The sequence below is a fragment of the Protopterus annectens genome, chromosome 4.part0 (genome assembly GCF_019279795.1).
Source record: "Protopterus annectens isolate FY-2018-M chromosome 4.part0, PAN1.0, whole genome shotgun sequence".
Lineage (NCBI taxonomy): Eukaryota > Metazoa > Chordata > Ceratodontiformes > Protopteridae > Protopterus > Protopterus annectens.
Genome location: NC_056733.1, coordinates 590,310,485 through 590,327,630, shown reverse-complemented (window position 1 = coordinate 590,327,630; position 17,146 = coordinate 590,310,485). Strand labels below are relative to the sequence as shown.

Sequence of the window (17,146 nt, the reverse complement as noted above, 5' to 3'; positions counted from 1 at the left end):
ACCAGTCTCTACACAGGCCAAGGTACATATTAACAATACACACACTGTGAGCAAGTAACATCAGATAGGATGGAACCTAGGACGATGACAATTACCAGTCTCTACACAGGCCAAGGTACATATTAACAATACACACACTGTCAACATTCACCCTAAGTACAAAGACCTCAGTACTGTACAAACAACCACAGTATGTCCAGATTATGTCATCAAATATAACTCCTACCATACACAACATGTGTAGCAGTCTGATATCTCACTGGCTTGTTATCAGACATGATGACACTAAATTATGGTGTACAGCACATATGCACCTCTTCTTGCAGGACATATGTACAAAAGTTGACAAAGTTGTGACTGGAAGCACATACCAATATTGACATGTTGCTGTAATAACCTCATACATTTACTGTTGTAACAAGGCTTGTTGCAACATATGTCCTATGAGGGATATGAAGTCAGTAATGGTCATGGCTTTCACCATCTACAGACTGCAATCCTTACACTTCCTTCTGCAGTCCACAGATAGATGCTCCATGGGTAACACATGAAACCAAAGGCACAACATACTGCCCAGTCTGCAGATGACCCTGCAGATGGGGATTCCTCATAAACATAGAACTGACATAGCAGGTATTGAGACATGTAGGATAGCCATATCCAAACACACACTGTTAAACCAACATTACTCCAAATGCAGTATAGCAGCACTTACAGTTTGTAGTCAGGTCAGGCACATCCCTCCCTCATGTGTTGCTCTGTTTCCACAGTGTATTTTGTTAGAGGCAAATCCCCAATCCATCTGAGATGCTGTTTGCCAAACAGATCTAGTTCCCGCTCACAGTAAATGAAAAGAGCTAACATCAACATGATGCTCCTAGATATTGAAGTGTGTTTTCATGCATTTGGCTATGGGAATGTTACCACAGCTGTTCTACATGCAATCAGCTAGGGGATGGCTGCAATTTGGGCAGAGGCCATCAGCTGTTCATGAGCATCACTTAAAATACACATGCTGCTGCCTAAGCAAAGCAGGTGTAGGTCTCGACATCCATCACAGAGGGATTGGGAGAGGCAGAGAGAGGCAAAGACAAGTCAGGGAGGGGTGGGAAGAGTACAACGTAAGCATGTTTGTGTCACACAGCACATGTTATCAAACCCCTGACAACTATGTAGTGCTATCACAATTCTATGCACTTACTGGATGTGCCATATATGTGATGGTGAATGACATCTGCAACAGGTATATGGTAGGTGACGTACATGTGCCTGTCCACATGAACAGGTGCCAGCATCAACACAGCCACACTTTCACAGGGACGCACACACATTGACACACTTGGCAGGGCCAGGATTACAACTCATCAGTAGTGGAACTGCCACAACACATCACTGAGCAGGTTATCACATGCACCACATGGGTCATACAAAGGTTGTATGGGCAAAGGGTATGGGGATATGCCAATGGGGGTTGTAGTGAGTGTGGATGTGAACATACGCACCATACAACACACACACAAACACACAGGGTGCCAGTACTGACATGCATGGGTGCAGGTCTGCATGGGTGTGTCGTGGTCGACTGTGCCAGACGGCTATACAAGGCCAGGCAATGGGTATACCATAGCATCAGGCCATATGACAATGGTCTGCATTGTGGCTCAGGGCTGTAGTTTCTGCATTTTCCCACAAAAGTGGGTATTGTATCCCCTATCCAGTCACCTGGGTGACTACTGTGTGTGGCCAATGCTGTGAATCATTTGCCATGTATGTGTTCCTTAGTCCATGACATGGACAGTGTCTGGGATGTGCACACCTCCAACATGCATGTACAGTGACATGTGGAACTGTACCTGGGGTGTCTGGTCCATGTTGTGAACACAGATCATCAGATGTGCCAGTCTTGCCCACCTATGGCAGGAACTGGTAATGGGCAGCAGGTTTACCCGGCACCTACATTGATAGCATGATAATGGCATTCCCTGGTCTTAGTGGCATCTGTCCATATAGGGCATGTTGTCAGGCATGGCATGTCCTTTGTGGGTCACATGTGACGGCACCACAGGTGTTACAGGTGTCCATTGGAGAACATGGGGAAGGTGCACTGTCTGCATGTACGTGTATATGGACAGATGGACAGGGTGCCATGCCCTCTGTAGCCCACTGCTATCGGTGGCTAATATGCAGTGTACTACCCACATATTGGCTGTTGCCTAGGTGTGTGTTTGTGTGTATATATGAGACATGGGGTGAGAGTGTGCTCTGGGTAATACTGGGGTTGCTAACTGATTGCCTGGCCTTGATGTCACATGTATGGGTAAGGCTTTGCACCCCCTCAGCTATTTCACATCTGTTATCCATGTATGGTTGACATTGTGATATATAGTATGGCCACCATATAAGAAATATGCAAAACCCACTCCACATTGGCCACAGGTGTCACACTCACAAGCACCTCCACACAGGATACGAGTTACAAACACACACACACACACACACACACACACACACACACACACACGTCATGCCTGGGAGTAGAACCCCTACCCAACTAGTTTATTACATTACAGCACTATGCAGTTATAGTATGCACCATGGAGATTACTGGAGTACTCGTTCCCCAAAGGTGTATATCACATTGGATGACATCAGCAGGATTGCCAAAAGTAGGACATTCGAATTGTAGCGAGTATGACTAGCCTAAAATGCATTGCTCCCCACACAGACAGTGACACACACACACAAAACATCCACAACCTACATGTGTGGGTATAAAACCCCTAACAGAGGTCTGTATCACACTACAGCATAGAGCTGTTATAGGACACACCATGGAGATTACTGGAGAACTCCTTCCCCAAAGGTGTATTTCACAATGAAGGACATTAGCAGGATTGCCAAAGTAGGGCATTTAAAATTCACTGTGTGACTAGCCTAAAATGCATTGCTTTGTACACAGACATTGAAACACACACAAAATATCCAGAACTGCCATGGGTGGGGATGGAACACTACCACAGTTCTAAATCACACTACAGCAGTACGCAGTTATGGCACACGCTATGGAGATTACTGGGCTACAACCTTCCCAGAGGTGTATTTCTAGGTGGGTGACATCAGCAGCCTTGCCAAAGTTGAGCATATGAACTGTTGGGAGTGTGAGTACCCTAAAAAAGCATTGCTTTCCACACAGAGTCAGACAGACACACACACACACACACACACACACACACACACACACACACACACACACACTTGCCATGTCTGGGATTAGAACACCTACCTACCTACTTTATCACACTACAGCAGTACAAAGTTATAAGACGCGCTATGGAGATTACTGGCTACAGCCTTCCCAGAGGTGTATTTCTAGGTGGATGACATCAGCAGCCTTGCCAAAGCTGAGCATATGAATTGTAGGCAGTGTGAGTACCCTAAAAGGCATTGCTCTCTACACAGACAGAGTCAGACACACACACACAAAAATGGACCGAAAATATGAGGCAAAAACCTGGACATTCTGCAAAAATCTATACAGCTGAGAGGTATGGAGAACTGGTTTATCTAAATTCTACTGAGAATAAAGGAAGAACTGAGCCATTTCTAGGCCTCTGACTGCTAATGGAACCTTGAATTGTGTTGTTTTGCTACTGGTAGTGAGCTCATTTGAATGTTGTTTGTATTTTTGTGCCATAATAATTGCATTTGTGTGACACTGCTTATTGCACAGCAGCACAAAACCATGCTGTACAGGAGAGCACAGAAAAAATTAACTTTCCATAGATATATATATCTCATCTCCATAAACTTCTAGTATTTAAAATAGTTCAGAAGTCATGCAAAGAGCCACTGGTTTTGCACTAAGAGATGCTTTGCTCTTTGTGCGTTGCCTTATATCATATGTTTTAGACAGATAGGACTCTAATAAATCAGCCCCAGTACCAGTAGTGCCCCTCCCCCCTGCAGCTCACATTAGTAAACTTCTGGAACTATGAATCTGCACTTTCCAACTGTCACTGTAGTCAGCCTGGTTGAAATGAGCATCCTGGGATAACTTATTAATTGTCTCATGTCTACTGACAATAAGCTAGTACTTAAGAAAACTGACATTGTGTCAGAAAGATAGCTATACAATATTACTGGAGACAAAGCTTTCAATTACAGCCACTACAAATAGCAAAATGGTTACCCGCGGTGGTGGTGCTGTGGTAGCATTGTCGCCTCACAGTAAGACACTGTCCGGTTTGATTCTCAGCTAGAGCGTCTTCTGCATGGAGACATGCATGAAATTGAAGGTTGTGCATCAGGCCTGGCAAGCCGGTATGTAAAAATCAACTGCCAATCATTAGCGGACCGGAGTTCCACTGTGGCGAGCCCTAACCGGGAAAAGCTAAAAGTCATAAACAATTTTTGCTGCGGTGGTGGTGCTGCGGTAGCGTTGTCACCTCATAGCAAGACGTTGTCCCGTTTGATTCTCAGCTAGAGCGTCTTCTGTGTGGAGGTACACGTGAATGGGGCGTGCCTTCGTTGAAGGTTGTGCATCAGGGCTGGTAACCCGGTACATAAAAATCCACTACCAATCATTAGTGGACCGGAGTTCCACTGTGGCGACCCCTAACCGGGAAAAGCCAAAAGACACAAACAAACAAATAGCAAAATGGTTGTCTGCCACAATATCCAACTATAACTAACTATCACACACAACACAGATCAAACGCCTAGACCTACATATCCTGAGGCTCCTAAACAAAGGCTTCTTAAATGTAATCTACAAAACAAATACCAACAGCAACCTCACAAACACTCAGTTCATGCAGTACCCACCAGAAAATATGCATCTATAACTCAGTCTCAACTCAAAAGCCCATAAGGCAAACCTGTACACTATCCAACATCTTAGTCATGATTCCATAGTCACACCACTATGTGATGCACTGCTCACCAGGCTGAGGACAGAAAGAGCTAGTCAGTTTCCATCAGGGGGCAAGATTCACCACAGCACACATGCATTAAGTCCTTGAAACTCAATTACACGTACAAAGTCATATTACACATGGGAGTAAATGACCACATCTGTACCTCCCTGGACTATATAAAAGAGGGATGTGAGGGTGCTTTCAGAATGCATCTCTGAGGCAAGTAATAAACCTAACCTTGAGCAGCATTTTACCTTCACCAAGAAAGATACCACAATACAAATGGATTACAGAGTCCCTATGCATACTGCAAGACTTGAACATCTACTAGAAAGTATGTTCAGAGACTTCTGGATTTAATAAATATAAACTTACTGGACCAGTTAGCCCACACCTCAACTAGGGGTGGCAAAATCTTGGACTTGGTTCCCACCAATGTAGGACAGCTCTGCTCCCTATCAATGGTAACTTCCTTGCTAGTCATATTGGACCTTAAATCAGTCACACTCACCATAAGATTGAAGTTGAAAGCATCTATAGATGGGAAGCATGCACTGCGTCATACTTGCAGGCACAACGATTCTTGGACTTTAACATAAATACCTTTGGCCCAGATATTACCCACACCTACCAGAGATTCAATAATACTAGACATGGTACTCACCAATATGGGAGAGCACTGCACCCCCCCCCCCCATGTCTCATCCTCACTGGTGAGGACAGACCACAAAGCTGTCTCCTTCAAAATAAAAATTCATCTTAGGTTCATAGGTTTATACTAGGCTATCTGCCCTAAGGCATTTATAAGCCTAGCCCAAAGTTTTGTGGCTTACGCCACCTTATATGAAAAATACTGTGCCCATTAGTTTGTTGTGCCTCTGTCCAGCAGTGACACAGAGATGATTCTAAACCTATGATCTCCCATCCACAGGTCAAGATTTCTCTTGAACAGAGCCAGCGAGGTGCTCTGCCTCACATGGACCGGGATTTTATTCCACAGCATAGGAGTCTCTGAGTGATAAATCTATCCTCCAGCACATCCTATTTATATCCTGCTAAGGTTTAAGTCGCTTGCTCTAGTGGTTTTGGTGGATTTGGATTTTTTGAGGTGGAGCATGTCCATTAATTCCGGGTTGGACATGGCCTTGTATGTTAGGCACATGTCACCTCTGAGCAGATGGTATGCGACTGAATAGAGCTGGAGTTTCTTCAATCTGGCAGCATATGACAGATTTTGGAGTCCCTTTATCCTTTTGGTGAGGAACTTTTGGGGTCTCTCCAATTGCTGCAGATGTCGGGTGAGATGCATCCCGAATGGTGAAGAGTACAGGGGAACAATGACCTCACTAGATCTGGATGTGAATCCCTTCATGATCAGGTGGGCAATGTAGAAGGTCTTTCTAACCACTTTAGCAACGTGAGTGTCAAAAGAAAGGCCACTATCAACCTGGGTCCCCAGGTCCCTGATAACCTCTTCTGTGCTTAGTGGATTGCCGCCTATATGGTAGCTTGGGGTTACCTTGTTTTTCCCTAAGGGTATGACTATACATTTTTTGGCGTTTAACTTCAGGCCATGGCTCTGGCACCAGCTATCTGTTTCCGTGAGTCCCTTCTGAAGGATATCCGTGTCCGATGCACTTTCCACTATGGCGCCCAGTTTGCAGTCGTCTGCAAACTTTGTCAGCCAAAGTCCTCCCATCTTGGTAACCTCAGTAAAGCTGCAACAGTTAGGAACTATTCTGAAACAAACTACACCCTATTAAGCAATAGTGTATCAAAATCTAATGCTCTTCCCAACCTACAGTCCATAACAACATATGCAGAATTGTTCACAAAGACCCTAAACAACCATGTAAATGGCTATATAGAGACAGCCATACCAACTAGAAGCAAGCCCAAAACAAACTCTAAAAAACAAACCACAATAATGCAATACTAACCTTAAAAGCTTATAAGCTGTATAGTAAAAAAAAAAGAAAGAAAGAAAAAAGTTATGGCTAAAATCAGGAATAGCAACCCTCATAATGTCAGGGACTCTCTAAACTAAACAGGAAATTAAGAGGACTAATTATGACTAATTAAGTCCAACAAGGCTAATTACAAGCTCAGGATAGCTTAACAAGCTAAAGACAACTACAAGGCCTTCTACAGCCATGTCCAAAACCTCAAAAGCAGTACACCTCAGTGTGCTGCATTGGTGGTCAGTGGTGCCACCTTTGCCGAGACCAGCAACATAGCAAAGTTGCTGGCTGAAAAAAATTTTAGCTCAAACTTAACCCCCTTCTATCCTCTACCTCCCTCCATGAAATACCTACTAGCATAACCCTTCCCCCAATTAATGACAGGGAGCAGGTCTTGGCAGTGCTCACTAATGCCAAAAACACAGCCTCAGTGGTCCCTGACAATATCCCAGAATGCCTCCTAAATAGCTGGAAACTTGACCTATCAGGATAAACTTCAGTCATTTTTTAACTAGAGCCTCAAACAAGCTTTGTGCCACTTGAAAGGAGAACTGCAATAGTTATCCCACTTCACAGGGATGGGCCATCAACTGACCACAGAAACTATAGACCTATTAGTCTGACTAGTGATAGAATAAACCATCATGAAAATGAACAACAAAGACATAGGCAACCTTCAGACACTGGATCAAAACAAGTTTGGCTTTATCAGGGGAAGGTCATGCCTACTAAACCTAGTGGACTTCTTTGAGAAGGTCACCAAGGCAATGAATGAGGGGGAGATGGTACATACCACCTACCTGCACCTAACTAAGGCATTTGATACAATACACCACTCAGGTACAGTTGACAAACTCACCAAAATGGGCATAAACTCCTTACATAACTCACTGGATTGCCAGCTGGCTCACAGTCAGGCTCCAGGAAATCCAAATTGGTGATACCACCTCCACTAAGAGAGCGGTCATCAGTGAAGTACTTCAGAGTTCCATGCTGGTATTGCTCCTATTTGTCATCGACTTCTCAGAGGCAAAGGCTAATGTCAAGGGCCTTTGGCTGACCAAGTTCACAGATGACTGCAAACTGGCAGCCATCATATATTTCCAATGACACAAACATCTTACAGGTGGGTCTAACAGAACCAAATGATTGCTGCTAAAGTTGTGGACTAAAACTCAATGGTAAGAAATGTATTATAGTGTCTTTTGGGAAAACTGCCACACAGGCTAATTACTCCATGGATAATAGTCAGGGAGCTGCAAACATATGTAGACAGTTATCTGGCCCTTGACCACCATGTGGCCAAAGTAGTACAAAATTCATTCTATGTCACCCAACTTATAAGTAAGGGCATGGTGTCCAGGTCCAAGAAAGTCATAATGCCACTTTATTCAGCCCTTATCAGACCCATCATGGAGTATAATGCCCCCTCTGGCATGTACCTGACCAGACATATGCAACAGCTGGAATGTTCACAAAGGTTATTTACCAGAAGAATCTAGGGTATAAATACATTGTCCTATACAGATCACCTTAAAACCCCTATCACTATACTCTGTCTCCTATAGGTTACTGAGAGGCAATTTATGTCTAGCATAACAGGCATCCTCAGATCCAGCTCTGATGGACTTTTTGCACATCTGCAAAATCAAACAGCATCAGAACCAGTAGATCCAAGTATTTAAGTTTTGCTTGTGACATAAAACATGTTGGCAAGATAGGTCTCTCAGGTGATCTCCATGCACTGGAACAGCTTCCCCATCCATGTGAAGTCCATCCCTAACCCTATTGAAGTAGAACCTTGACCAATGGATGGGAAATAGGAAATCCACCCCAGGTCTGGCCCCATGTCTCTGATAGAGCAGACAGCAATGCCCAAACTAACATCCCCCCTCACATGTAACCTCTAGAATCTTCCTAACTGACATACCCCCTCCAAATAAATGATGATGGTCCATAGGGACACAATTTAGTTGGATTGCATGATTAGGCTTATAAAAGCCCTAGTGGTTGTTAGCCTGGTATACACAACCCAAGAAACATCCTGCCATGACTCAGTATTCGAGATTTTGTTAAAGCTAATACTAACGATGTGTGATGACCTGACTAAATTCAGCACCTCCTTCTTATCCAATGACCCCTCTGCTTATGCAAAATCTTCCCACCAAATTCAATCCACATTCAAAAATGTGCTCCACAGAGATATCTTTCCAGCTCTGAACTAAATAAAATGCCAACTTTAAACTCCTATGGTGGAACCAAAATATAAACAGACTCTATAACAAAAGAGAAAAAAAAAGCTCATTGCATGTAAAAATAAATGTAACTCTCTAGTTTCCAAACCTGCTCTTGCTATACTTAATAAGGAACTCTGATCCCTAATCAAGTCACCCAAAGCTATGTAGATACGAGGTAAAAAGAGCCACCTAGACTAAATACAACCACAATGCCAGCTTTGCTTATCTTAGAAACCTGAGAAACAATGCTCAGCACTGTATGCAGTGCTAATGGTAAAGGATGTCACATACTTAGACCCAGACAACATGGCCAATCTGCTCAGTACTGTATGCAGAGCTAATAGTAAAGGATGTCACATACTTAGACCCAAACAACATAGCCAATCTACTAGTGGATAAACTTAACTCCAACGTTAGTGGATAAACTTAACTGCAATGTTGCCTGACCACCACCAAATTCCAAGATCATATTCCAGCTTCCACACTACACCCCCAAATCTCAAGGTCAAGAACACTGTTTTTATGAGGCAAGATAACATACCAGGACACCTACTGGCCATTCTGAAATAGGAACCATCAAACCCCCTACAGGGGACTAATAATAACAATAAAAACACTAGTGACACCAGTTTTAATTTTATTTACTATTCAGTTTCAACATCCAAACAGGCTTTGCGCCAGATGAATAGAGAACAGCAAATGTCATCCCCCCAGCACAAATGTGGGCATCAATGGACCTAGGTAATTAAAGACCTATAAGGCTGACCAGCATCATCTATAAGGCTACAGAAATCATCATTATGGAATGAATAAATAAGGACATAGGCAACCTACAAACTCTGAACCCTAGCCAATTCAGTTTTGTCAGGGCAGATCCTGCCTACTTAACTTGTTTGAGGACATTATTGAAATGATGGATGAGGGAAAAATAACCACACACTACATATCTACAATTCTCAAAGGTCAACACCATCCCACACACAGGTATAGGTGCGAAACTCATCCAACTAAATGTAAATGCCTTTTTACCCCAATGGATAGAAAATTGTCTCACTAATATAACCTAGGAAATTAGGGTGGATGGATGTACCTCCTCCAAAAGGCCTGCCACTATCCACATACTCTAAGGTTCAGTCCTCAGCCCACTCTTCTTTGACATTTACTTTTCAAAGGTCAAAGCTAATGGTAAAGGTTCATGGATGACCAAGTTTGCAGATGTCTGTTCACTTCATGCCATCATAAACTCTCCATAAGACAAGATCCCTCAAGAGGGTTTTCCAAACAAATATCTTGTGGAAAGAACATAGCCTAAAACTAAAGTGCCAAAAATGTACAATAGTATCTTTTCACAAGCATGATGTTCTCTGTAATTATCACTTCAACAACACACCCCTGAAAACTCATCCAGCAGTTCGAGAACTGGGAACTTATGTAGACAGTGAACTGTCCTTCAGTTACCATGCATCCACTATTGTAAGAAAGTCCTTCTCCACAGCACAGCGTATCAGTAAGTGTATGCTGCCTATGTTTGGGGATGTGATCATTCCACTGTATTCAGCACTTAAGCCAATCATTGAGTATAATACCCCATTTGGTATGTACCTATTCAAACACTTGACATAACTTAAATTACCACAGTACCTTCTCACCAAGAAAATCATAAAAAGCTGTAATGACCATCTCATAGTCCTGTCCTTCTTCTTGGTATGTTACGGGCTACTGAGACATGATTTCTGCCTCACTTACACAGCCTCACCTGACTCCATACTTTTAGACCTACAGCACATCTGGAAGTCCAGTTGCAGCATAAACACCCACTCTAGAGATCTTATTCTCGTCTTCAACATACACAGAATATGATGGAGTGATAGACATATATCAGAGAATATGACTTCTCTGGAATCATCTTCATCTCCACATAAAGCAAAGTACACCTCTTATTCTATTCAAGTGTAACCTGGACACATGGATTGGAAACTGAAAATTCACCCTGTGCTTAGCACCTTTGACCCTTACAGATAGGAGCAATATATAAATATCTGGGCTGTGAGCTATTTGTACTTAATATACAAAAGTTCTAGATTATTTGTACTTGTAGGGATATAAACATGGAAATACATTATTAGGCTTCAAAAGATCATCACAGATCAATAACTTAGCAAGTACCTATGAACACACAAGTCTAAGAAGATGGCAGAAGCAAAGATGGATGACAACATTGCTAAATTAATGAGTACAAATTTGCAAAAGACTTAAGGAAGCACTTGATGACAGACAGGTCTGGTGTGCTAAAGTCTTTGAAGTATTAAAAAAAAAAAGCCAGACTCAGTTCAATTACTAAACAACAATAAAAAAGGAAGATCTAACTTATGTTTGCATTTTTTACGTGAATGTGGTACATGAGTGCACACCCATGCCTGTGCGCACGCACACACACACACACACACACACACACACATGCGCACACACAAACAAATCTACATTACAACAGCATACAAACTTTTCACTTAAAGTCACCAGTAAAACTAAACTGTGTTTCAGTTTGTGAAAGAACAACTTTTACATTGCATTTTCAAGCACAGGCAGACCAGCACACCCCACACACATTTTTGTTCTTATTTATTTTTTGTTTTTCCTATTTTTTGAGGGTGTTGTACTTTTCCTTAATGTCTAGGATGTATGTGACATTTCACTGTTATAACTGTTCACATTTTTCATAAATAAATAAAAATAATTGTAATCTTTATATTAAACATCAATACTAGAAAAGGTAGTTGTATGGTCCATATTCCACAATCCATGGAAAATGGCAATGGATACTTTAGATACACAAATACTATAAAGTACAAAAAATGTGACACTTAGAACATGCCTATAAAATATATACATACCTATATATGGATCTACTTTAAAATAATGAAAACCTAAAATACCAAAGAACATTTTACTGAGACCATAATTCTAAAATCCCATAATGTTGAAAATATTAAAATGTCAAGTTTCAGTAGACTGAAACTTGAAATGCCAAGGTACAGAATACAGAGTACAATTCAGGAAGCAGCATATAACTGTCTGCCAACACAGGTATGTCTCTACATTTTGTAGTGTCTCAAAAATATGGCAGATGTTTTGTTCGATGTTCCTGGCAGCATTGGAAATGTTTACATTACAATAAGCTTGCAAAAAGTTATATTCCCTTTTCGCCACTGTAGTGCAATCCTGGAGTTGGTATACTTAGTTAGGGGGTGGGGGGGCACAGCCCCATACCTAGGTGGGTTTTAGATAGTATGGTCTACAGAACAGAGGTAAGTTTATAGTAATTGAGTTTATGCAAGGCATAGGAAGTGTTCTGAAGACATGAATAGTGTGTTAATTTGGAGATGATTTGTTAGAGTACTATACATGTTGTAGTTTGTAGAATTTGCGGTTATTTTTGAAGAAGGTCATTGGTCTCAGTAGTGTAAAGTTTTGTTATCATAATTATGGTCTAGTGAAGGGATATGTGTGTAATGTTTGTGTGACTGATTTTGCTATTTCGAACATCAGTATTTCATGTTCAGCGTTTTGAGTTTTCAGAATTGTGGTCTCGGTGATATAAAGTTCGGTATTTTAGGTTTTCGTTCTTTTAAAGTAGAATCATATATTTGCACTCTTGTAGCATATGTATTACTGTCAATATCTGCTCTCCATTCTACTAACTTTACCCAACCATGTCACAACATTATATTAACATATCAAGTCACTGCAAAAGGTGTGCATGTATGCTAATACACAGAAACATAAGTGCAATCCTAATAGACTCATACCACTGTTTCAAAGTTTTGCTGAAATTATATATGCACGTTGCATATTAATAAACTGTAGTTAAGGCTGCTTTATAAATAGTATAAAGTTTGATGCCATAACTGTGTTGACAGTGGGGAATGGTACATCTTCAAAGAGTAAATGCATTATAAAGAAAATGCACAGCGACAGTCATTTCTACATTACAGAAGCAGTATGTATAATTACTTTAGAAACACAAATGACAGCTGTGCCACATTTCTGTACTGGTTGTTGTTTCATAGCTTTAGTCTGCACCACAACTGTTCACTGGTACTTTGGATTAAGGAACATTTTACCGGACTGCCAATGTTACCTATGAAGGGAAACATGCAGAGGCATTTACATCCTGTAAAAGTGAGGAGTTAACGTGCAATCAGTTCCTAAACAAAACTTAATAATGTTTCCAGTCTTTTGCATGATTTGTGTAAATTAGTTTTGCTGCACTTGGCAATGTTCTACAAATCTATGACAGACTAGGTATAGTACTTAAACATAACAAAAAAAGGGTTTCATAAATTTGAACAAATAATGCATTATAAAAAATTAATTTCATTAAAATATATAGCAACCTTGTAATATTTCAGCAAATGAATCATATAGGGTGGATAGGTAAAATACATTGTAATGATGACAGTAGATATTCCCTGAAACTGTGCTGTTCCATAAAATGCTATTTTGCACCTCATGCAGATACAGCAGCTCCATCAAAATGGAGGTGACAATGTCTACGGTGATAAAGTAAACATTTAAGGGCTGCACATAAATTTATAATACACACAGCACCACCTTCATTTCCCACAGGTAACATAAAATTGTCAGTACTATAAACTACTATTAGAAGTTATTAGTGGGGCACATGCTACACCCCCAACTTTTTAAATCCATTCCACATTTCCTTCCCTGTCATGCTTTGCAAGTTTCCCTGCTGGACTAATTTTCTTCATTCTTTGAGACGTCACATAGCCGGAGTTAACATTAAACCAATAAATGCCAAAATTAATCTAGATATGCACTGAAGGAAGGATAGCAAAAATCCCTTCAGTACAGTTCTTAATCATTTTAGCCAACAATATTACTCCAGGGTTACTCACAGTTGCCTCATTTGTGTATGCTGTATGTTGTCCCATTTTATTTTTATTTGGCAAATGAATGGATATCATTTATAATTTACTAAAGTGGGCTTATTAAGTAGTACTTCCATTAACATTGTTTTTCCTCCTATAAAATTGAAAAACACACTTTTACACATTCTGCAGAATGGTGGGGAAAAACAATAGCAATGATGTCTAGCTGCATGTTCTGGCAAACATAATAGAAAAAAATAGTCATGCAATCACACAGTCTAACCTTACCAGACTAGCAATAGGTTTAATACATCTGGCAACGTGACTTCTTCAGAAGGTTACATTGCAACAATCTGCAAACATTGTATTTTGTAACTATGTATAAAACTTCAATGGGTCAGTTATTAAAGGTAACAATGTATAATAATAGGACATAGAACACGTTATAAATGAGCACTGGAAAGTACTGACAAAGTAGATGTGTATACCACACTGCAGCAGAATGATCAGAATTCCATTTGTTGTATGGTAGAAAGGATGTGGATAAATCAACAGTAGACTAAAACTATATTTAATATACATTAGTTTGTATAATATGATGCAATACCAACTTGCAGAAGAAACATGCTTATTAATCTAGGTGGAGCTTTTCCACAGGGGAAAACTGATCAGAACATAAAACCAGTAGATAACTTATTTTAAAATTACTTGGAGTAACTTAACCATAATGAAATATTCCTAAATTAGACTGTATGTTACCAGTTTTACTGCTTGTGTGAATACATCCCCATCTGTTCAGTGAAGTATTAACAGTATCCGTTTCTGCAGCTATCTAGTTCCACCATATAGTTGTTATGCTTGCAGAATACATTTTTAAACTATTTTTCCTGTTCTTTTATCTACAACATGTATTTAGATAGATATGGTATGTTGAATGTTCAGAATGGATTTTGAAATAAATTGAAAATACATTAGACCAATAAATAAGCATTCCAAAGCTGCAGTAGTCAATGAAGATGCAAAATAACATATTCCACAGCTGACCCTCCCAACCACAAGTGTAGATCCAGATCCCCCTTCCTCAGCTCACATGAAGCAGTGACCTGCATATGGGATCCTTGGCTACACTGCATCAGTGGGAATACTCCTATTCAGACTGTAGCCAAACATTTCAGATTTGAACTTCATGCTCCTGTAGTGTTGCCCCTTCCCAACAATTGTTTTTGCTCAATGGTACTTGCCCTAAATCTCTGATTAAAGGAGCAACACTCCTGCTAAATCATTTATACCTGAACCCTTTAACGGGTTAGCTAGCTGTAGCAAGTATGGGTCAATGAACACATTAATTTCCTTGCTAATTAGTTCACTTACGACTTCATTTATGTGCTTGAAGTAGTTCAAGGATTTGGTCCCTTTGAATTCGTCAAAGCGTTGCCAATGCCCCCTCAAAAATAATGTGCTCACCACATCTACCATAGACACAAGAAAATGTTTCACCGTACTTCAATAATCTAAAGCAAAGTTGATGCGTACCTTAATTACTTGATCTTTAATCAATTCATGTCCAAATGTAAAACAAAGTATTCCGAAGATTGTCAAGAGCAGTCCTAGTATGCCTGTTGCTAACAGAACTTTAGATTTAGAGACAGTCATCTTTGGAGTAATAAGGAATGATGAATGAAAAAAAAAACTATATCTGGGAGGACCGTAAACAAAAACAGCACTGCGCCCTCCTGCAACCTCAGTTGTCATTCCCACCTGTACTCCAGTCTCGTGGGCTACTTAGCTCGTGTCCACCAACCTCAACCTGCCCTCGTGGAAGACAGTGTTAAAACTCTTTCTCTCCTGCTGCGAATGATGCACCTCCTTGCAAGCAAATGTACGTACCAGAGCCATTGCAAGCTTTTGGACAGATTAAGCTCACGGTTCCGGCGGAGTGAATACCGCCCACTGGGATAGAAAAGTGCAGATTGGATTCTGGGAGAAGTAGTCCCCAATTGCCAAAGAAAAGTACGCTTTGCCATTTTTCACTATTTTGTTTTTATATTGTTTTGCATTCATTTTACTTCTGCGGTTGTTTTCAAAAATATTTCTTAAATGTTTCCTTTTCATCTCTTGATACATAATCTCTGGATTCATTGTGTTAATTAAATTACAAATGTATACTCTATGGTGTTTATTTTGTTGCTTTTGCAAATTACAGTTAATATTCGTCTTGGTAGTTCCATGCCTCTCAGCTGTCCAGAATTTCGCAGAATATACAAAAATTTTGCTTCATATTTTGGTCTGTTTGTTATAAAGTTTACCGGTTTCTAGCAAATAGTTAAGGATTTAATTTATTAACTGACGGCAGACGTGTGCATGTCATATCCTTCAAAAAATGTATGTTGATGCAAAATAAGTTACACTAGCAACCTCCTTAAGTTTATAAATGCAATGTTTAAAACCTGACATGACTTAGGCGGTTTGTACCTCCATTAATTTTGGCTTTGTCCGTAATTCTTGAAAAGATGTTAAGATAAGAGGTACGGCCAAAGTTATCAAACTTTGGTAACATCCACCTTTTAACACTGACTAATCCCGTATATATGTGTAGCTCATTGCGATCAAACTGTTAATCTTTTAAATACGTACTACACAAAACATTTTATATATCAAGCGCTGATGATCTTTAGTAAAATGCTAGCATTAGTTTCGAAATAACAATAAAGATATACCACAACCGGACCTCAGCAGCTCATCATTCATACGTGCATATAATTATGCACGAGGTACCTACACAGTCCATCTGCGCGCATATCTACGTCGTTGTTATTATTATTATTACTATTAATACAATACATCTAAAATAAATAGTTGAATTTACATACTGCAGCACAATTCTTGGCTCTCCCTGAAGGATTCTACCTCAGAATTTTAGTATGCTGTCATAAAATGTAACAGTTTTGTGCCCAAATATTGAATATTTCAAACATTAAATGTTGATAGATGCTGCAGTCACAAAACTCTTATCATTCAAAAGGTGCATAGTAATGCTTTTTATTCTAACAACTTTCATAAAGTGTTACTAATATGGGAAGGAGGACTGTCACCAATTCGTTTTGCCTTTGTCCCTGATGTTGAAGTTAAACAGAATAATATAC

The 17,146-nt window shown here is 40.3% G+C and overlaps 1 protein-coding gene across 2 annotated transcripts in view; it reads right to left on the bottom strand.

Moving 5' to 3' along the window:
* The window catches only part of SCARB1 (scavenger receptor class B member 1), a 1,184,693-nt gene extending 1,168,734 nt beyond the window's left edge, over positions 1-15,959 (bottom strand). For both annotated transcript variants that reach the window (XM_044068528.1, XM_044068527.1), the window contains exon 1: positions 15,537-15,959. In XM_044068528.1, the coding sequence (XP_043924463.1) occupies positions 15,537-15,755 (219 nt within the window). In that variant the 5' untranslated portion in view covers positions 15,756-15,959. The remainder of the gene's footprint in view (positions 1-15,536) is intronic.
* Between the last annotated feature and the right edge of the window lie 1,187 nt (positions 15,960-17,146).